This window comes from Ruditapes philippinarum, unplaced genomic scaffold (genome assembly GCF_026571515.1).
Source record: "Ruditapes philippinarum isolate M1 unplaced genomic scaffold, ASM2657151v2 ctg1987_1_1_1_1, whole genome shotgun sequence".
Classification (NCBI taxonomy): domain Eukaryota; kingdom Metazoa; phylum Mollusca; class Bivalvia; order Venerida; family Veneridae; genus Ruditapes; species Ruditapes philippinarum.
Genome location: NW_026862637.1, coordinates 141561 through 165851, shown reverse-complemented (window position 1 = coordinate 165851; position 24291 = coordinate 141561). Strand labels below are relative to the sequence as shown.

General features: G+C 32.0%; 1 protein-coding gene across 3 annotated transcripts; it reads right to left on the bottom strand.

Moving 5' to 3' along the window:
- Nucleotides 1-427: 427 nt before the first annotated feature.
- LOC132719676 (nuclear receptor subfamily 1 group D member 1-like) lies at nt 428-23966 on the bottom strand. 3 transcript variants are annotated; one of them, XM_060703486.1, is made up of 9 exons: nt 23814-23966; nt 16790-17224; nt 14520-14658; nt 9060-9201; nt 6178-6600; nt 4772-5414; nt 4384-4487; nt 3143-3257; nt 428-1897 (listed from the first exon to the last, which is right to left on the bottom strand). In XM_060703486.1, exons 2-9 carry the CDS (start codon nt 17166-17168, stop codon nt 1653-1655), a joined length of 2190 nt encoding a protein of 729 aa, XP_060559469.1. In that variant the 5' UTR covers nt 17169-17224; nt 23814-23966; the 3' UTR covers nt 428-1652. The 3 variants fall into 3 exon arrangements, with proteins under 3 accessions (XP_060559469.1, XP_060559470.1, XP_060559472.1); XM_060703487.1 differs by lacking the exon at nt 23814-23966 and adding an exon at nt 17512-17900; XM_060703489.1 differs by lacking the exon at nt 23814-23966 and adding an exon at nt 17599-17900.
- Between the last annotated feature and the right edge of the window lie 325 nt (nt 23967-24291).

The window sequence follows — 24291 nt, the reverse complement described above, 5'->3', positions numbered from 1 at the left end:
GACGGCAGAAACTTGAAATTTAGTGTGGAGTGCTACCTTAAGTTATTTTTGTCGTCCATGTTGTTATCATGTGGCTTTTAAGACTCTCTTCTGATTGGCTTAGGGCAGGCGGTGAACGGGAAGAAATAGTCAAAACAGTTTTATTCCGACGAGCAGGCATAGATCTAGTAATGTAAAATCTTGAAGCTTTTTTGAAGTATGTCAGTCAGGCATATTTTACTTCAAATTAAGAGATTAGTGTTTGTGTGAGAACTAAAAAGCATAAATAAATAATATTGTAAAGTCCGAAAATCGCCTTCCAAGTACATGTACGTTGATATTTGCTCCGAGACTGTGTGAAAATATTATATTAATATACATGGATAAATATTTATAATACTTATTAACAAATTCCTTCAGAACTGTTCAGATACAACAAAAGAGTCGCTGATATACAAATATATATTTATACTTTAATTACTTTTATTCTTAATAAATATATAAATCTCTGTTGAACAACACCATATTTTAACAAATAATATCACATTTTGCAAGTAAAATCAACTAACTGTAATCCTAAATGAAGTCATGAACAACAGTTACTGTTTCACCGTTCTATTACGTTTGCGAGATGCGATTATTCGTTGTTTGCTTATTTTATTACAATTAATAGGCCTAATATGCTGACTTTGTATAATGGATTCGCCCAGCTTTGAATATGGAACAGTCCATTCAAAGTTAAAGGAATTTCAGAGTAAAAAAATGAGCTGCAAGAGTGTCGAAAATGGTCAGTATGGGTTAAACAAAATTGCCCGGGCTGCTTTGACAAAGGGTCGACAATATAAACTACAATATTTTATATACATGAACTAAGAACATTTGCTTGTATTATTTACCCACCAAAACTAGTACTACTAAAGTTTCCAAAAGATGTTGATACTTGTACTTATTTGGTATGTAGCCAATTAGCTAGGTTTCTTACATTTACACCGTAAAAAATCAAGTTCATAAATATTCTACAAATTCAATAATACATACATTTGAGCGTCATGATTACGACATATTTATTCCAACTTATTTTCGCCTGCTGCTCAAAAACACTCGCAGACGACACACATTTGTAATACATATTTATTATGCATTAACCCTTTAACTGCTTGCTGCAATTCATTCTACCCATGTGACCAGTACCCACTTATCACCTGTACTGTTTGTTATTCGACCAGTACATTTTTTTTTAGAAAAATTCCCTAAAAATGATGAATGGTTCTGTCCATATTGAAAAATTGACAAGTCCATTTATATTTAGCATGGTAAGTGTTTAATAATGTTCCTGGCAACCATCACAACGCTGAGAGTACATAAGAACGGCGTTCATTTTCACAACATATTCAATCTTATTGAAAATTCGTCTGCTCAACATCCGCTCAGAGATCTCGGGGCTAAGACACCTTTGTAACCTGTCACAGAAAATCTCGTGTCCAAAAAAACTAAGGTTGTTAAATTTCGATTTTCCAAATGTAAAAAAAAACGAATATTATATAAATTCGATTAAGTCAAACCACTTTGAATAGTTATCAATTTCTATCAAAATTTGTCTCCCTTTTTTCACAATTAGTGGCAGATTAATTGTTTTTTTTCTCTAAAATTTTCTTCTAACTTGATATCTCTTATCAACTCAAAAACACGGACAGGAGAACTGGGTTGTCTTTCAGAACGGACCAATCGAGTGTCAGTTTAGAAGACACTGCCTCGAACTTCACACCGAATTCTCGCAGAAGCACGAGAAAGTTGATGATCTTTGTGAACCAGTTGTTATAGTTGCTTCGTGTCTTACATGCGACATATTTGAAAACTTCCAGCATATTATCGTGCATATGTTCCACCTCAGTTCGATTCTGGAGATCCATGCATCGATCTATAAAAAAAATGAATCATTAGAAATTAAACATTTTTGTTATTAACGATTCTTGAAAGTTTTTATGGCTACACGTTTGTAACGTAGCTTTTCATTGGATAATACGTAGTGACGTTTAATACGTACAACCTACATACACGACTGATGTCAATTTATGAAATAATTATTGTATTTCCATTTTCCTCAAAGAAAATAATTCTGCTGTATTATATTTTTGTTATAAAACTGTCTGGTGTCTTATATAGAGGATATTTGTTTAGTTCAGTGTAAGATCGGAATATATTTCACCGAGTGAGCACCAAAAGGTATATTTCACGAGTGGCGCAGCCACGAGTGAAATATGAACTTTTGGTGTTCACAAGGTGAACTATATTTCAATCTTACACTAAACTAAACAAATTTTCTTTTTATTATATGCAAAGAAACGTTTAAAAAAGACATTTAACCTAATACTGAATGAAAAGCGCGCCAAATAATAATACAACGTGACGTCATTTATGACGTCACGTCATTAAGTTGGTACCCAGTACTGTGCACGCTGGTATTTCACTAAAACAACGTAAGGGGCTTAAATTTAAAACAGTGAAATTATCAAAGTGGTAATTTCACTGTTTCAAACAGTGAGATTACCAGTTTTATATCACTGATATATTTCTATAAACCACCGAAAAGCATGTTATAAATGGCAATGTTTAAACGGTTTTGTGCAATATAACCTCGCCTAGCCGCTCGGTCAGGTTATATGAGCTTACAATGAACGATATAACTCGCAATACCTTTGCAATATAACCTTACCTAGCGGCTCGGGTTATATTTCCAAATAACCGTTTATATAGGGCCATATAATCGACGTTGCAAGCATACATGCTGTATAATAAAAATTTCGAATTTCGTTTTTATTTTATCACACCTTACCAATCATATGCCCACAGAATGATGGGGCTTGATTTATGAAAATCATTATTTTTTAAATCTAAAACAATGAGTATTTTACGAGTACAAATCAAAATTATTATAATACGCAGTTCCGTTAGAATACTTTAATATACATTATTTTTTTAAGCGAACATTAAATAACATATAAACACTCACATCAAACCAAAAACGTAAATACGCGGCTGCTATACGAGACAAACGGATGTACATAACATAATTATATGAGACAAAAGATTTCTAATGCAATGGGACATTGCATAATTTCGAACAATACTTAAAATATGACTTTTAAACGTTTTGAAAATGTACCTGGAAATGTCAGACAGACAGCTCGTAACGCCGCAGTTTCCTGTTTAGTTAAATCTAGAAGTTTTGCTACACGAGAAAGTGTAAATGCAAGGTCCACCATGGAGTCGCCCCAAACCTACAATGTACCACAAACAAACATAATGATAATAAACTGTTCTCATCTAATCTAGATAAACCCTGACAAACGTATATATACAATTCAACGTATCTGAAAAAAGAGCCTCCGTGATCGAGTGCTGTATGTCCCTGACTCGCAACCACTTGTCCCTCATCGCCATGAATTCGAATCCTGCCAGGGACTTTGGATTATTTCATTTAAGGAAGCTAAGAAAGCTAATCAAGCTATCCAGCTACCTTATGGATGGCTGACAAACGTATATATACAATTCAACGTATCTGAAAAAAGAGCCTCCGTCATCGAGTGCTGTATGTCCCTGACTCGCAACCACTTGTCCCTCATCGCCATGAATTCGAATCCTGCCAGGGACTTTGGATTATTTCATTTAAGGAAGCTAAGAAAGCTAATCAAGCTATCCAGCTACCTTATGGATGGTCGGTGGCTATATTCAGGTGCCACTGTGGTAACAAAATATACAAGTTTCGCCATGTTCGTACTGATATACATGTATGTGAACATGTTCTTTCCGAAGTGTGGAAATGTATAATTTCTTAAATTTCAGCTTTGATGATATCCGAGTATAATAGTACAGTATTCAAATTAAAACATATTGAAACCAGTGACTCAAAAACACTCAAAAAGAGAAAAAATGTTCGTGGGCACAGTACTCCTTCTCAATGAAGTCAATCCACCTATGGAATTTCATGTTGATACTTGATACGCTACGGACATTATTTTTTTTTCAAAAACAAAATACAAACAAAAGGGCAATAACTCTAACATTATGTAAAAGAAACGTTAAGGTTTGTGGCACTAGACTTTACGTTAAAGATATTTATCCAACAACTAAAGTTCATATTGATACATGTACCAATTATAACCTTTTGCTCCTGACAAAACAAATTACGAAAAACTACAAAGGGCAATAACTCCAATACTATGCAAAAGGAACGTTAATAAAGATACAGAGAGATACACAGCCACATTGGTTTTCATATTGAAATGTTTTTAGCTCACTTTTATTTTCCTATATGAAATGCCATAATACCGGTATACCGATATTTTTATTTATTTATTTATTTATTTTTGCAAAAGAAATTCTAAAAGAGTTAAGTTTTCTTACCTGTGCCAGCTCATCAGCATGAAACTGCCACTCGCAGGCTCCCACTCGTAACTCTACATTGAAACAACGTATATGACCTATGTACCATATATCAAAACGTGCAGCTGGAAAAGAAAACAGAAAGTATAATTAAATATACATTTACTCCATTTATTGTTATCTTAAACAGAAAAAATACATTTGTTTCACTATTAGTTATCTTTCGTACTATGCAATATGGAAGTCACTATATAAGTAAATGTAGTATTCAACCCGAAGTCTGCTGGAAGCGAAAGTTAACAGCCTTTACCACTAGGAGAGAGGGAACCAGGCCAAAATGTAATTTGGGGATATTAAACAAAAGTTCTGTTTATACAACCTTAGAGGAGCTATTTAATAAGTAAATTACCTTTTACTAAAGATACTTGGTCTGAAGAAGGAAGGTCGGAAAAACCAGGTAGACTTTTAGCGAAGGCTAACATTCCTTGCACACCTTGTTCAAGGTCACTTACGATTTTTGTCATCACTTCAGCCCGTAAGGTTTCCGTGGGAGGCAATACGGAATTACCGGATTTTTTTCTTGACATTTCATTTCCGGTCTCGGTCACGTCTGCTTCAGAGCGCGTGTTTTCTGCATTTATATTCAAACTAGAATCAGCACGGCTGTTCTGAACACTCAAATTTAATGGCTGATTCGAACACAAATTGAGATCTTTGTTTTCGATGTTTTTATCGATGTCTGACGTAGATAATGAATCATTAGATGACGCGGTAAGTTTCTTCATGTTACTATTAACTTCCGGTGGACATATTTGGCTGTTAGGAGTGTTTGGTAAAGTGCTTAAATCTTTTCGTATACTCTGACTGCTGGATTGAGCTTGCGAGTAACAATTACTTTCTTGTGCCGTAATTTTACTCGTCTGTTTGTCGTTGATTTTATGGTCTGGGGATTCAGTTTCTAAACTTTGGTAGTCTGCTGTTAAGTGCTCAGCGTTTACAGTTTCATTTTCTCTTTCCAGAAGGAGTTTTCTTTTTCTTTCCATATAATTTTTCTGAAAATAGAATGCATCGGAGCTGAATAGTTGAGTGTATTTTCTAAAAATATAGGTCTATTTATTTGCTCAAGAAAAATATCCCTAAAGATAATCATTCATTATGAGGGACAAACCTGAAAGTATTGAGCCTTAAGCTCATTATACTGTTACAATGTTAATGTTTATAAAAGAAATCCAATTCTTGCAGTAAACATGAACGTTCTTATTTACTTTTCATCGGCCAATGCAGCAAAAATTAATCCTGATACAGAAGTAATGACACATGGGTATACACATGTGCTTTGAAATTTGATATTTTTAGCCCAACACATCATTATGAAAATCGTCTCTTAAAGTAAATAAAAATAACTAAAACCTTTGATTCCATGCTTTATTTTGATGATAATATTGATCATGTTTATATTATCATGATCATGCTTATGATGATTATCAAAATAATGATGATGTTTATAATGAATTGATGGTGTAAGAAAAGAAAAAAATTAATTGATGGTGTAAAAAATGGGAAAGAATGAATTTTTGGTGAATAAAAATGGGAAAGAATGAATTTATGTTGTAAAAAATGGAAAAGAATGAATTTATGGTGTAAAAAATGGGAAAGAATGAATTGATGGTGAATAAAAATGGGAAAGAATGAATTTATGTTGTAAAAAATGGAAAAGAATGAATTGATGGTGTAAAAAATGGGAAAGAATGAATTGATGGTGAATAAAAATGGGAAAGAATGAATTGATGGTGTAAAAAAGGAAAGACAACTTACATACACCGAGAGTTGTCTCTCTTTAATTAGTTCATCATTGTAGTAGTCATCTAAAAACTCGTACAACATTTTCTGTCCTGAAAGAAGCGTCCCCAATGTATCTTCCAACATCATCTTTCTTAGGAGCTCATTCTTGTATTCCGTATAGTTTGCATCGTTGTAGCCTGACGAGTTTTCTTCGGGTCGTTCAGGACTCTCGTCGCTAGCCTGTTTCTGCAGCCGTTTCACTTCCAGAATGTTTTTAGATCGCAACTCGTGCGTATATCTGCCAGTTTTAATGGCTGTTTTAGACATACCCACTGCGATGCATCGTTTAAAACGACAATGGGAACAGGCTGTCCTTTTCCCAGCCATTGTCTTACAATCTCCTGTACCCGTACACACGTACGGCTCGGCTTTACAAATACTTCGGCGGAAAAATCCCTGAAAGACGGGAAAAAATGAGTCTGTAAAATTGAAAATGAAACGTTAGATGGGAAAACAGCAAATTGAAATTAAATAAGTTTCCTTTAAAATAGCGGAAATTCAAAAAGTCATGCTTAGATTTACAACACAAACTGGCATGTTATTTTTTTTCTAACAACAAAACAAAAAAAATCTACATAATTATTGTGACGTTTGGGATGGTGCGCTTAATAATCGATGGCTTTGTCATTTAAAACTTTAGAATCATCATTTATGTGCACGAAAACTCCGTGCCAAAAATAAAACAAAACCCCTCTACACTGCTTTTTTCTTTTTTCATATTTTCCTAAATCACAAATCTGTACTTTGCCTGCTAGATTTGCGTAAAAGGTTTTCCAGCTTTCTTTTTCAAAGTTTAAGCGATGTAAGTGACAAAATACAAAAAAAATACAAACAAACAAAACAACAATGTGATACCAACAGTATAATGCCTTATTAGACTTCACAGAGGCGCAGACTGCCCTGGCTCTATACTGGTGGCAACGGCTAACTATTGTCGGTTCCAGTAAGGGTTAAAGGCACATTTAGCCTCAGAAATAATTTGTTTTTCTATTGTGAATGAGTAAACATGTAATTTATAATGTTGTTAAAATAAAATCAGAACATGTGAGATGGTTAATATGAAATAAATTGTGATAAATTTAGTAAATTGTAAACAAATCTGTATTTGACTTCCATACAAAATACTAAATCATTGTAACGGGTACCAATTGCCAAAATGCAAAATTAGGAAAATATATTTGTTGACTAAGTTGATTGCAATATATAGAGTAAAAATTCCACCTTAAATTTAGTGAATTGATATATATAAATGTAAACAGTATCAAAAATGTGGTTATAGAAACCGAAAGTTAAATTGTCTACCGGCTGACATTAATTCAGATTTGTAAATGAGTAGGCATTTTAAATTTGATATTGTTGTCGGACATATTTTCAATCATAACACGAAATAGACTTAATTTTCCTTTGTATGTCAAAGATAAACTACACTCGTTACACATTTTCAAAGATTACACTGTCTGTTTTTGTTTACATCTAAAACTACTATCAATCCGTATTGCATTCGAAGTTATTATGAATTATCGCCAAGATGTTCCGAATGTAATAAAGGAAATATTTATACAACAATCAGCCAAAAATAAATAGTCCCCTCTTTAGTTCGGTAAACTTTGTTATCCCTCTAAAATAATGAGCATTTCTTTCTCAAAAAAAGGTTCTTAATTAGGTGATTGACTTACAGTTACAACCAAATTCAATATATTGTCAACAGGTATACATGTACTGTCCTAGGATGATAACTTGAGCCTTTGTTTACATAACAAAGACCAATAACAATGGGAAAATAGGTTAGGCAGATCAATGCCACAACCTATAAAAATGAAAATGAAACGACATATTATCATATGTCTTGTTAGCTCAGTAGGTAGAGCAACCGTGTCAGTATTGTGTTTTATCCGTACAGGCAGAAGTTCGACTACTGGTACGACACATTTTTTTTTTACCTCAGAACAGTCAATTTTTCAGAAAACAATTTTGACCGTTTTTTTTTTCAGATACATACATGAATACGAGATCGAATTTTTTATTACAATGCGATCCAAAAAATAGAGAAAATAATAGAAATAAAAATAAATAAATATATACTATAAAATATATATTATAACAAGAAAACAAAAAGGAAAACGAAAAATAAATAAATAGTTATAATGATAAAAAAGAGCAAGAAGAAACACTGTACTACGTGGGGTTCGAACCTATGAGTACAAAACACTAAATGTTAAAATAATTTCGATTTACCGACAGAGCCATAACGGTAATACACAAACGATACTGTAAGAATAATGCTATATAGTATATGTAAGTGTTTACTTTTACGATATCGGATAATAATCCAGATAACCCCGTTTTTGGACTTTCCCATGTACCGTTAAGACCAAATTATCATCCGAGGACAGTATATACAGTTCGAATTTCGATGATATTTTGTATATAAATAATGTATTTTTTTCTTGTATATCTATGAGTTAATTTCGACTTGATCACGATATGCTAAATATAAAATAACTGAACATATCCTAGCTTGTTTACATGTTTATTTTTATTTAATTTTTAAATCTTTTTTTTATCATAAAATAGACTGAAATAACGTTTTGTGTATTCCGAATTTTACGGAAAGAACAGAAAAGTTGCTAATTGCCACAGAATCTTTTGAAAGACCAGTACTCTTGTTTATTGTCTAATTATCGAGTGTTTTTCTTTGACCATGCTGCTAATAAATTCTACCTTGACATTATTTTTGCAAACAAGTAAGTCAGTTGTTGCTTCTATAACTTGATGCGTGCTTACATTGCAGCTTCATCTGCATGATTTAAAAATTATCTCCCCTAGACGAAACAATCTCTGAAAGAGTTACATACCTTGCAGGCTTCACATGTGTTAACACCATAATGATACCCCGATGCCCGGTCGCCACAAACTCTGCACGGGGGTAATAGAGGGGGTCGTGAGGGGTGCAAGTTTTGTTTAGCCTTTTTCTGCGGACTGCAAACTTCTTTACAGCTTAAAAAATGTAATTAGAATTAATTATTTGACATACTATAGTATTAAAATGTATCCTTTATTTAAGAAATAATATAATATCCCAAACAGTAATTTTATCGCTAGTAGCCACGAATTAAAACACTGATTTGAGTTCGGACGCGAGGAACTATATCACGGGGCAAAGCCCTGTAACACCGCACTTTGGGGTCCAACGCACTTTGGGGTCCAACCCCAAAGTGCGTTAAACTTCGCACCGCACTTTGGGGTCCAACGCACTTTGGGGTTAAAATCGAGAAATTAACCCCAAAGTGCGTTAATATGCTACATATCAACGCACTTTGGGTTCAAGGGGTCTAAAGGTGTCATCTGAGTTCTGCTTAAATACTGAGTACTGACTTATTTTCTTTCTGCGACATTGGAATATTTGAGGTACAGTTCAAGATGGCGGTCAATACTTTATGATGCTTAAGTGATAAAAGTTTCATTAATTTTACCACTTGAAATATCTAAAAATTGTTTTCAAATAACAAAATTACGGTGGCATAAAAGTGACATTTGCATTTTTTTTATTTTTTTTTATTTTTTTATTCATATTTTATTTTAGTTTTGCATACATATTTTTTCAGTTTTGCATACATATATTTTTAGTTTTGCATTCATATTTTATTTTTGTTTTTCGTACATATTTTATTTTTGTTTTTCATACATATTTTAGCCAATCAAAACAGCCTTCAAATCTCATAACAGCCCATAGGTGAGTATAAAACTAGCACAGAGGTTTGGTCACATTTCGGCCCATTTTTGGAATCGGCCCAGTCGTTTTCGGCCTTGCAAGTCTGGTTTCGGCCGACCCTTTTCGGCCCATTTTTTTTATATTATTTGATTTTATATAAGTGTTGTTATTTTTGATACCTCTAAAATGAAAATGTTGGTATTTGCAAATGGCATTTGCAAATGGGGTACTGTAATTTACAGATGGCGAAGTGTTTGAAAATGGTGTTTTACAAATGGTGTAATTATCCAAACCTCTACTTTGCAAATGGCGTCATGTAAAAATATGTACGAAAAAACAAAAATAAAATATGTACAAAAAAACTAGAATAAAATATGTATGCAAACTAAAAAAGAATATGTATGCAAAACTAAAATAAAATATGTATGCAAACTAAAAAAGAATTCGTATGCAAAACTAAAAAAAGTATGTATTCAAAACTAAAAAAAATATGTACGACAAACAAACAAAAAATATGTACGAAAAAAAACAAAAACAAAAGTATCAAAAAAATTACAAATGTCACTTTTATGCCACCGTTCAAAATACTCTAGTACAGAAATTGTGTATTCCTATAGACTTAAAAGATGCTGCGAAAAATATCCCTTTCTGTCGGTCATTTACTTGATAACTTTTGGTGCCATATTGAGCCCCATTTTAAAGATGTTGGGAATGAAAATAAAATGCAGTTAATATTTTTTTCCAAAGAACTATAAATATACTCTATTGCAATGTTCTGGTGAAACATCAAGTTTTTCGATCGGACTATAAATAGTGATTTTTACAAATACATAACAAACTTAAGGGTTTTTGTAAGCTCCGTAACAACCGTTCGCCAGAGGCTTTTTATGGGAAATCTTACATACTTCTTTAGAAAGAGCAAGCATGAATTTTATAATGTTATAATAGAATATCTGAGAAATGTAAGATGCTTGTCACCTGAATAAAGTAGCAATAAATGTGAAATTATTTGTCATAAAAGAAGTCAAAACACTGTAGTATTTTTTTACTTCCATATAAAATACTAATTCACTATAACTGTACTCATCATTGCCAAAAAGCAACAGATGAAAAAGATGGTTCAGGTAATTGGCCAATGTGTATTTTTTGGATAATATAGAAGAACATCAAAATAAAAAAGCTTTTAAGAAAATCAAATAAAAGCATAATGGGCCTTTAAAACGTTATTTTTAACACTCGGGGGATCGATACCCCACAATCCCCTCTATACCCCCAGTGAGAAATTTACATTATTCTGAAGCTCTGCTCTTAATGTGCGATTACTTAAATAGTTGATATTTTTAGTACTGCCTGTACGGACTACTACTTAAAGCCGCATCTACACCTAGTCAAGTTTCTTATATGTCACATTTAGCTGAATTAATGGCTCTTTCAACATATTATCAGGCACATTTTTTACTGAAATTTCTTACTAAGATTTCCCAGAATTTATACCTTTGTCTATGCTGAGACTATCATATTTCTATAAAATGTGTAAATAAAAACGGGAAAATAATGCATTTAGCTAAAAACAATGGATTTAATGAAAGGTGTACATTCTTTTAAAATAAATGGAAAATTTGAGAAAAAATATTTTAAGCTTAATAATTGATACAAATTCTTTATTTGGTGATTTATTTGGTGAAAGTTCTTCACTTACTAATCAAGACCATTTAAATCCCTATTGATTCTAATATTATTCAGGGCACATGTTTGTGTCTATTTGATATCTTGATTTTTTGTTTACCATTGGCTTTGACTACAATATATTATTTAAAACATAATGAACATTAATTTTCTATGACCCCAAAGTGCGGTCGTTTGCCTGATGTTAAAAAATGCATATGTACCTGTTTAACGCACTTTGGGGTCGAAATTGGACCCCGAAGTGCGTAACGCACTCTGGGGTCGGACCCCAAAGTACGTAACGCACTTTGGGGTCGGACCCCAAAGTGCGTTTGACCCCAAAGTGCGGTGTTACAAAGCCCAAATGATACAATGCTTCGCATTCAAACAACAAACAGTGATTTTAACAAACTATAAAGTCGTTGGTTTCGATCATTAACACATCAACAAATAAATAATGCTGTATCTGATATTAAGCTTAATTGTGCTTGATTTGTTTCCGTACTTATTTTCAGCGCGTCGCATTTTTAATATAATAATAAATTTATTGATCTATTAAATACATGTAATACAAATACTTTGAATAGATAAGCAATATTTTGTAATAAAGCATTTAGTATTAGAAATGAAAATATGAATAATGTATATGACTAGTATGATACTATCAAATGTTAAATTTGTATTGTTTGTATTTTCACTCTCGCTGTATTTAATGTATACTGTATATTTGTGTAATGACGAGGAACTGTTATGTTCAAGTCATATTGAATAATAAAATCTGTTCTGTTCTGTTCTGTTCTGTTAAAACTTATTCAGGGGAGGCGGAGCAAATGATATTAAAATTTTCTAATGCAGTAAATTTCAACCTCATATACCAAGTTACGTACACGCCTCAAAAAGTTTTAAAATAATTAAATTTGAGAATAGAACAAAAATTCATTTTAATTTTAACAAAGAAAATATGTTCACTGACAAAATAAATTCTTCTGAAGAAAAATGTAAAAGAAAAAAACCCCACAGAACTAGATAGTAGATGTTTAGAAGAAAAAAAGTCACGAGATAAATTTTCTCATGTATATTATGTTAAATTCTTACATTTTATCCTAATTATAGACAAAATATTCAAAATTGTTCCCTTGTTAAACTGCAAAAGTATAAATAATTACATACATTGACTAAAAAAGTACAAATTAATTAATAAATAAATAAATAAAAAATAAATAAATAAATAACACATGATCATCTATATATTATGGCATTTGGCAGATCCAGTTTGCCGCATTTTTCACAGCGATTGTACATGTTTGGATTATATCTAATTGATTGATATTATAACGGTAAATCGTCTCCCTCAATCTATTTTGTCATATAAGCGTTTAGGAAAATTTTGATATTTGTTTAAGCTATGGCATTTCAAAAATAAATTTAGACAATGCACTTTCTTGAAGTGCTTATGTTGTGGACATTGAAAAAATCGTAAGTGCCTGTAGATATAGTGTGCGCATATTTATTTGATATTTTTCTTTTTCTTTTCTTGATTATCTGAGCCGCGTCACGATAAAACCAACATAGTGCGTTTGCGACCAGCATGAATCCAGACCAGCCTGCGCATCCGCGCAGTCTGATCAGGATCCATGCTGTTCGCTATCAGTTTTGCTACTTGTAATAGGGTTGGTAAGCGAACAGCATGGATCCTGATCAGACTGCACGGATGCGCAGGCTGGTCTGGATCCATGTTGGTCGCAAACCCATTATGTTGGTTTTGTCGTGACGCGGCTCATTTTTCTTTATATTTTCTTGATTATTTATTGATTTATTGAGAAAAAAACATACCAAACAACGTTGAAAGGGGCATCCATATAGGGAAATGATAAAAATAAGGGTTAAAACACAAAAAATAATTTCTCTAAAACGAAAGGTAAAGTCGTTTAATATTAAATATTCTTAATATGTCTTATGCAATCCTTTTATATCCTGTAATGCGAAAATGTTGGTGTAAGGACAGTCATACCTTAACTCGGATTTGCTACATCATATGAAATTTTATACAATGTACTTTATTTACATTTTGATAAAACGTGGAAAAGTTTACATGACTGCAGATATAAAATATTTGTGTCGCGAGATAAGTCTTTTATTTAATATTATCATAATTGTACTTATTACATGTATATTATTGTTGCTGTTGTTGTTTTTTTTGTATAATAAATATTATCAAATTTTTTATTGTAATTATCATTTTCAAAATTGTATTAAGCATTATTTTCAATTTGTAAAGGTATTACCGAATTTACATTTCATGTAAATAAAGGCAGGTTATGAGAAATCTATTTTCGATAAAGTCTATATGCCAAATTTTTCAGTAAGCAATAAATGCATAAATTTTAATGATTACTTTAGCCTGGGATTCAGGCGTTGATATTTTTTTATTTATTCATAACTTACGCGCTATTTCATACTCGATCGTCATAGATAACACAACATCTTTTGTTTTGATAGTATCAATTTGCCGAACAGAAGCACATAAAAAATCGACAGACTGGAACCCAGGCTATGATTACTTATATAATGCGATAAACATTTGCAGTACATATTTACATATTCTTGGATATTTTGGAAATTGTTTTACAAGTTTACAAGAATAATTCCCTTACCCAAAATACATGCTTTTTATTGCACATTAGGACAAATAAATACTTTTACTGATTAAAAAACAAACAGTATTGTTAAAAAAACCCTTAATTTTTCTATTTTAACCAATCAAATACTCTTTTTTTCTTTTGAAAAAATATTTAAATGAAACCGATGGAAACAAATTCTCTACATCATTAAAATTTTCTTGAATTCTATAGTTATAAAAATGGATAAAATAATTAATAGAAAATAAATAAAATAAAAATAAGAAGAAAAAAAACGACTTAAAAATTTGTTAACATACGTGTATCTGTCCCCGCTCACTGCGCCTACTTTTGATGTATTGCACGAAATTCTCGAGCTGCTGTCGGCCTCAATGAACGCCATAGCCGCGTTGCAATACCCGGTGTCGTCTGCTGGCGATGCCGTTACAGGGTTTCCCGCTGAAAAAAAAAAGAAACGAGACGTTGTTCACCAAAGATGAGAAGCAAGGATTCTGGCGAATGGCATAATAGTTAACAAATATTATATAATATATCAAAACTGCTAATATATCTTACGTCATAAACGCTGCAGTACCTACAGAATCATCGCTATGGTATCATTTAAAGTTTGAAACAACAAAACAATACGTATTTCAACACTGCAGTGCCAACAGAATCTTCGCGATGGTATCATTAAAAGTTTGAAACAACAAAACAATACGTATTTCCACAGCGTACAATATTAGATTGCAAATTGTATTTTGCAATGTCATTTAGTATTTGATTATAAGCAAGAAACCGTTATTAAGATATATTCACAAATAGTTTAATTAAAAAAATCTGAGTATGTATCAATCTGTGAAGATTCACGTCGTGCGCACGTGAAACGGAATACACGAGTTATACTGACGTAAAAGGGGAAGGTATTGGTTCTTAAAATCAAAAATGTAATTTTGTGAATGAAATTTTCTAACAAAACAACAGAAAAAGCTACTGCTAAAACCTTTGTTTAACATGATACTTCTTGGTGGTGAGAGGGGTCGGGTACAGTGAGGGGATGGTCTAAGAATTGAAAAATAATTTCCAAGAGACACTGTCCAAGAAAATAAAGAAAATAATCTCAAATGTAGAAAGCAATTACATGTAATTACAAGACCGGAACAGGGTTTCTTTCTTCTTTTTCTTACAGATATATGTTAAAAAACTTTGTACCTTTTAAACAATTTGTTATTTCATCTGTATGACAGTATAAAAACATGTACGCTGAAGACCTTAAAGGCACAAAATGCCTCAGAAATCCTTATTCTTTTATTCTTTTGAAAAGTCAAACATGTGTTTAATAATGTTTTAGTAATGGATTCAAAGCTTATTTAAGAAATAATTTATCCCAAACAGGGATTTTATCGCTAAATAAAATCACCGTTTGGAGTTCGAAGGAATTATATCACGATAGCGATACAAAGCAATGAATGTATAGTTTCTTGCTCATGGAAACAATGGCTTGCCGCCGACGGGGTTTGAAGCCACGCGGTCAGCAATCCTTTAGATTACTAGTCCGACACTTAACCACTCGGCCACACCTAAATGTCTTAAATTTACTATGCCACAGATTTTTATCCTTCTTTAGAAATGGTAAATGTGAGTTTTATAACGTTTAAATAATGGTTTAAGAACAAGCTAGATGCTGATCTCCTGAAGGAATTAACGCAGAATGTGAAATTATTTATCACAAAAGTAGCAAAGTATTTTGACTTCCATACAAAATACTAAAGCATAACAATTGTACTAATTGCCAAAATTGCAACAGAAGCAAAAGATGGTTCAGGTAATTGGCCAATGAGTAACATTAAAAACCAAAACGATAGCAAAATGCAAAAGCTACTGAGAAACAAAAATAAAAGCATTTCTGCATGGGACATAATGTGGCTTTCAAGATGTTAAAGTTTTATGTAATGAAATATTTTTGATAAAATTTATACACAGTAAAATTATGTTGTTTCTGTTATCTTATGATCGATTCTCGGAAGGGTTTGCTACGTAGAATGTTATTTAACACATATAAATATTGTATTTATATATTAGATCAATGTTGCTATTTGGGAGTGTGGCTAACTGTTTAGTAATAATTTCGTGCATGCGCCAGTCGCATTGAAGGAAATATGCAATTATATTTTCCTCATACGGGTATTTAAGAAGTATTCCTGGTAAAAATCAAACAGTATTGTTGAAGATGATAAAGATATATAGCTTTATACACTTTGAATCACAAGGGTGCAATAAGAGTATTTTTGTACAGAAATCTGGACGCGGACAGATGACGTACATGTATACCATAGTTCTCCAGACGTTTCGATTAGTCAGGCTAAAATTGTGTATAAAATAACATGATTTATTTACACTTCCGTATAAATATAATAATTCTAGTGTGTTTTTTTTTTACAGAAACTAGCGGAATATGCCGAAATATCACGAGTTATACCGGAAACCATTGATCTGGTTACGCCCGCGTGATTATTACGCGACACCGGATCAAATAGAACTATTGAATTGAATTAGTACCGTACTAATATCTTCGAAATATTTAACCTACCTTCTTCATTATATGATAAAGCTCCCATTGTTCCAAGTAGGAATTTATCTGCAGCAACATTTATATTTATGTTCTTCATTCGTTCCCCGAGTTGCGCTTGATGACTTAGTCCATTTGTAGTCTGAAGTGGTGCACCAAACTGTTGACTATAGCTGTTCATTTTTCGAACTAATAACGACCCTTCGGTGGCGTCACGTCTTACATTAGTGTAACTTTGTGCACGTTCCCACCCCGTGATTCCAGCACTTGGCGTTTTGTTAGAATTTGATTTGAATTCTAACGCGCTTTCTTCCGTGTATGATGATATCACTTCCGGTTCTAACGCAGATTTATCCAAAATGATATAAGTATTTCTGGATGTTATTATTTCACTCGTCATATTTTGTCAAAAACTGGAACGTTCCATGATAAAATTTTCTACTCGTTATCAGACACCTGTAAACAAACAAAAGCGTGTGAAGATATAATTATTTGCAATCAAACATCTTGTATAATTTTTTTTTATTGGTTCAATTTTACGTCGCATCATCACAATATAGGGCATATGGCGACTTTCCAGCTTTACTGTGGATGACCTTAGGTGCCCCTCCGTGCATTATTTCTCACATGAAAGAATCGGGATTCGAATCCACAGCGGTGAGGGACAATTGTAAATGGTTTGAAGTTAACGGCCCAAAACATCTTGTATATACACGACTTACATGGATATAATTAAAACTTACTTTTGTAGAATTATGACTTGTACATGTACATTTGGATAAAACTAAAAAATCAGTTATTTTCCACTTTAAACAAACAAATAAACAAACAAAAATATAAGATCCAAATTTGAAAACAATGTTTTTGAAGTTGGCATGCAGAAGTTTGCTTTTTTGACCGCACAAATCCATGCTTATTTTATAAACGTTACTGTATATAGAAAAATCCCAAGTCACTTAATTGCGGATAAATTTCTTATCGAATAAACTGTTAAAAGTACAGGTTGAAAATGGGGGTCGTCAAGTTAAAAAAACTCGGTTACATAGGTAGTTAGTTTAACAATGTTATTTAGATCAACCGATATAGTACAAATGTACTGCATATTTAACCTATACAAAATCGTTTAAGAACTGCGCGCGCGGATATTAACGTAAAACCATAATAGGACAAAATAGCGTATAGAATACAAATTAAATAGCGACCTTCACCTTGTGGGAGAACGAAGTCACGTTCACAAATTTGTTTTTGAACTCGCAATTACATGTGTAAAGATATAGGTTAGATTTAATACCTTTACAATTTCAGTGCAGTTGTATGTAAAAGGATAGCTGCACCACGGAGAAGTTTCATGTAATATTATATAAAATTATGTGCAATATCAAAAGAAGCCATGCATAGCAATAATTTTGAAATGAGGTGAGCGCCAAATTTGTGAAATTGGACTGCTTTCCACTGTTTATTTTAATATATTAATTGCCCCTAATTATTGCCGGTTAGGTACTACAGACGAAACACTGACAGGTCTGGCCTTGAGTAGTCCAAAATATTAGACGTTCATGTATATGTAAAAAAAAACCAATAACTATATGTATATTGTTACTCAATTCAGTCTTTTCAATACACTGTATATTATTTTTCTTAACCTATAAGCAACCGCACAGACCATGATCAGACAGCACAGATGCGCTGCACATGTCACGTGGTACACATGTCACGTGGGTAGTAGTAGGCTAAACATTAAAGCAGTACGCCTCAAGTTCATGAAAATTTTGAAAATGAAATTAAATTGTAACCAAAAAGAAGCAATTTACACATTATTAATGGCACTTACAACCCACGTTTATTACAAAAAGAGGTCAAAATATGCAAAAAATGCCCTTGATGCGTTAACACATAATGAAAAGTTCACCATTAATCGCTCATAACATGCAAATTATTACTTCATCCTTCTTCACAAGTTTGATTTATTTAAATATTTAATTTATATTTATTTAAAATATTTTCGCTCATCTGAAGGCATGCTGCTTTAAGGCAATTTGTTAATTGGATGTGATGCATAAGAGTACACATGTATCTAAACATTTTCAAAACTGCAAAGTTGTAACTTAAATTATAACATTAAAGCAGCACGCCTCCAGATTCATGCTGATTTTCGTGAAAATTTTGAAAAATAAAAAACAAAAATAAAATTTTGTAAAAGAAAGTACTCATTGCAAACGGCAGGTCATGCTCTCTTGTTTGGAGAAAATAAAAGTATCTACATGTATCTAGTAATTTACTGCATACTTGCATATTATATGTAAATCATTACTTGAATTTTTACTTTTCTTAAATTTTGTGTTCATTTTACTCAAAGTATTTTACTCAAATTTGATTTCTTTAGCTAATCTGCAGGCAAGCAGCTTTAAGATTTGATGAGCCTTGAAAAAAAAAGTTATTCAATGTAAAAAATATGGGCGTTGACGTATCGCTATGGACGGTAACATTTAAACATTGAAATTAGCATACACAACGGAAAGAGAAGTTGCGTAACCTTGGCAATATGATGCCTGTCACGTATACAATCTTCTATTTAACCTTGCTTTCTTTCTAAGTCAAGGCTTTTAATTCAATCCACCATATTTGTAAGCAATTAAACGAGCGTTTTATTATTTGCTTGATATAACTTTACGTATATGTTGGTCTCCATTGAATGGCAAGTACGGTATTAACATGTCTAAAAAACACGGAATCGCAACTTAGAACGTTTGGGAAAATACAGTTAATGCACACGACACTAACTAGAATTTCCAATTAAAGCTACATACCTCCAGATGAGTCAAAATTTATTTATCTATTTATTCATTTATTATGTATGGTGGCATATTTCTGCCACCAGATAACCTGATACCTAGCTAGTTATTTAAGAGGTTAACTAGTTCCGTAACTAGTTAACCTGATAATTTACTAGTGTATTAAGATGTTAACTAGTTACGTAACTAGTTAACCTGATAACAAACTAGTTAACTAAGAGGTTAACTAGTTACGTATCTAGTTAACCTGATAACTAACTAGTTAATTAAGAGATTAACTAGTTACGTAACTAGTTAACCTGATAACTAACTAGTTAATTAAGAGGTTAACTAGTTACATAACTAGTTAACCTCTTAATTAACTAGTTAGTTAAATGGTTATCTGGTGGCAGAAATATGCCTTTATAGTTATATGGTTAATTATTTTTGTTAGTTAAAAAACGTCTGTCACAGCTGTAATTAAAGCCGTGGTATTGAGGGGCCGAAAACTCATAAAAATTGATTTGCATAAAAAACTGAAACTTGAAACTTGAGAAAGTGACTTAAAATAAAAAAAGGAAATATGAAAATGCAAATTCTGCTAATATTTTATTAGTTGGGTGTCAAAATTAAAGACCATCGAGATTTTTTATTAATCTATGTCAAAATGACGTCACTACGGGTGAAACTATTAGATGTTGTACGGTTAGTCGGTTACGCTTAAATTAAATTGACTTTTACCGCTAGGCCAGCCTTAAAATTATCTTTGTTTACCTTCTTGCGAGGCCGCTTTTTCTGTGATATATCAAGTAAAATCGAGAGGTATCCCGGATGTGTAAATAGATGGGAGGGGTTCTAGAAATATGACATGCATTTGAATTTTAAGTATTTACAAGGAAAAAGAGAAAAACAATAATTCGGAAAAAGGTAAACATATCACAGCATACTTTCACCGGCAGCCGATAAGTTACGATTGCACGTTATGTTCGTGCATTTTGCTTTTTAAATATGCTGATTCACCTTAAACAACATTTCAAATTTCATAAATTAATGAAAAAAAATCTGGAAATATACTCAAGAGTTAGTTTGAAAATCGATTTCCTGCAAAAGATTTTTTTTAGCTGGATTGAGTGAAAATCGTTGCAACGTTTTTTTTCTCGGTCACTTTGCACAATAAAGATGATGATAATGAGAGAACTGAGCGAGCAAATGATCTGAAATTTTGTTCCAGACCTACAGTAAATGGTACACAAGCCTTGAAAAATATTTCTGGTTCCCTGATGTCAAATAATCCTCAGTTGGGTCCCTTTCAGTTTAAACTACCTGCTGGGACTGTTTGTTACCATCCAGCTTCCAAACACGCTACTATACTTTTGATAGCTAGCTCATATTTTGTTATTTAACTTTGAATGGATTGTTCGAAATGCAAAACAGGGTTATAATATTCTATAACGGAATATTTGTTAAACTATGATATAACAACTGATAATGATTGAACGCCACTAAATAAAATGTCTGATGATGATTGAACGCCACTAAACAAAATGTACTCAAACTAGGTCAACGATTGTCAAGATTAAAGTCAAGATTAAAATACATGTATAGTATACCTTTCCACTTATTATCATTTTGTGTGGGGAAAATATAAATGAAGGCAGCAAAGTATTCCTGTAAAACTAATTACCAATACATGTCCTGGGCCTAACCCCCAGCTCTATTCTGGACATCGGCAGCCGTATATAAATATAGGATACACTTTTCGGTAGGGGTTTTTCTCCGTCCCAGGTTCTTTAAAACTTCTGCCGATGCCGTGTGCCTCTCAACGACTTGCACGCACCAAGCGAAGGTTAGAAAGACGGTAAAAGCCAGTGTAAAGCATACTTTATAACTTGTGAGAATATTGATATCAAGCCGCTAAAATAAATGACAGCTAACGTCAATGGAATCGTCACTGAAACAGGATCTAAGTAAATCAGAGCAAGTGCGGAAATAATTCTGCTTTGGAAACAGGTGATTTGTTAAAGGGAAACCGCGTACTTCATGAAACGAAGGTAGTGAACCCAAATCAATCGACAGTATATATAATTGTTTGTGTATATGTTTGTCGTTATCTTTTGTCATAACTTCCCAACAGAGGTTATATTTTAATGAGGAACAATAATTGAATTACATCTTCTTCGTCGTCGTTATAAGTTATCTGCACCCATATCGCGCCCGGAAACCCATATTGCCACCGGAAACCCATATCGCCTTTGGAAACCCATATCGCTAACGGAAAGTCCAATCGGAACGTTCTCGGCTATTATTTTTATCCGAAGACTGACGGAAAGGGCCGAAAAGTTGCGATTGACGGAAACTCCGCCGGAAACCCATATCGCTACCGGTCACTGATATAGCTAACGGAGACTCATGTAGCCACCAAAAAACCCATATGGTAGTTGGGACCGGACTTGCAACCCCTGATCTGCTTCAATACTCACGCGCGATGCAAGGGTGGTGGGGTATATGGTGGTCATAACCACACTCTCAGTGGACTTTGGCTTGTTTGTGGAAGCCCCTTGACATTTGAATATCAATTGTTTTCTTTACACAATAATTTTGATTCATTAGCCCCAATGAAAAACTTGTGAACTCCCTTTACAGTACAAATGTATTTATAACCCCTTATCGAAATTTGCGACACCCCGCCTCCCCCCACCAGGTTAAAAAAAATCTAGATCCGCGCCTGGTACCTATGACAACTGTGTCGCGTCCTATTATTGGTTCAACAATTACGGTACCAGAGTATATATCGGTCAATATTATGTATGATTATGCACTGACCTCAGAGGAACCGGTCAATATCTCACCGAGACAGGTAATAAAACGCCAATAATTCACGTTTCAATGAGATCATGTAATCGACTACCCTTGTATATGTTACCACCATATTTATTTATTTATTTAATTATTTAGTTAAGATTATAAATTTAATTAATTAAGTTTACTTAAGATTATTTATTTACTTAACTTAAGTTTATTTATTTATTCAGTTAAGATTATAAATTAAATAATTAATTAATTAATTAAGTTTACTTAAGATTATTTATTTACTTAACTTAAGATTATTTATTTATTCAGTTAAGATTATAAATTAAATAATTAATTAATTAAGTTTACTTAAGATTATTTATTTACTTCACTTAAGATTATTTATTTATTTATTTTTCTTATTTATTTATTCATTTATTTAGTTAAGATTATAAATCATTCAATCAATCAATTAATTTATTAATTAATTTTACTTAAGATTATTTGTTTACTTCACTTAAGATTATTTATTTATTTATTTTACTTAAGATTATTTATTTATTTATTTATTTATTTATTTATTTACAGACTTTATATTTTTATGTTATAAGTAAGTATTAACATATATTATTCGTATACATATCGTTCAAATAAATCATCTCAGTGACCAGTTTTGACAACAAACAACAATAATCATTGTTTAACGTTCATTGAATTTGCTATGTTTGCATGTATTAAAAAAAACCCACTCCTTCCCTTACCGGCGGTGTCTCTACTTAATCTCCGGGGTCAGTGTAAATATTATTATTATCAAAATGTAAATAATAATAATAATAATAATAATAATAATAATAATAAATGCAAATAATAATAATAATAATGATGATGATGATGATAATGATAATGGTGATGATGATGATGATGATAATATTATTAATAATAATAATAATATTAATAAATGTAAATAATAATAATAATAATAAATGTAAATAATAATAAATGTAAATAATAATAATAATAATAACAATAACAATAATGATGATGATGATGATGATGATGATGATGATGATGATGATAATAATAATAATAATAATAATAATAATAATAATAATAATAATAATAATAATAATAATAACAATAATATATCAAAATCACCGTTTCTTGCCTGTCGAATTTATTTATTTTATGTTTAATATTTAATATTAAGTATGAACTGTAATTAATGTAAAAATAGAGAGTGAATATTCGCATGTTATTGGATTTATATCAACTTTTTTATCGGTACTGTTTCGGGAAATTATCGATACTTAGTATGGAAAAAACCCAACAAACAAGGAGGTTTATCGATTACAATTTAAAACATAAATGTATTGATTTTTAAGACTTAAGTACTACACCCCACCCGTTCCCAAATAAACGAAAATTGCTATCATTATGTATATTAGTATTTTATATAAAAAAGGTTCATCAAAAACAATACTTACTACTTAGGTGATATCCAAAATACATGATACATTTCAGAATATGTACTATTCACACCGAGCCGTACTAAAGAAATGACGATTTTATTAAAGGTTTATCTTGAAAGCGGTTAAGGCTAAAAACTAGACCACGTTGTAATGTAAGTACACTGTCCTCTATATCAAACTTTACCTGTATAATACACCGTGTCATTACGAGACCAATAATTAGGCCACTATGGTTTATGATAAATATTTGTGCAAATATTGGCCAATTTTATTCATGTTTTAAAGTCAGTTGTAAAAAAAACGCCACAAACGAATGCATTAAATAAGACAAATAAATGGAGGGGTTTTGAAGAACCTTACTGCACTCTTTTGCTAACTAACACACTGAATGATGTCATTAAAATCTATTTTTATTACCAAAATTAATGTTAGATTCTACGCCATTGTAGTAGAAATACGGAGTTTAAAAGTCGATAGATGAATTTGTAGACTG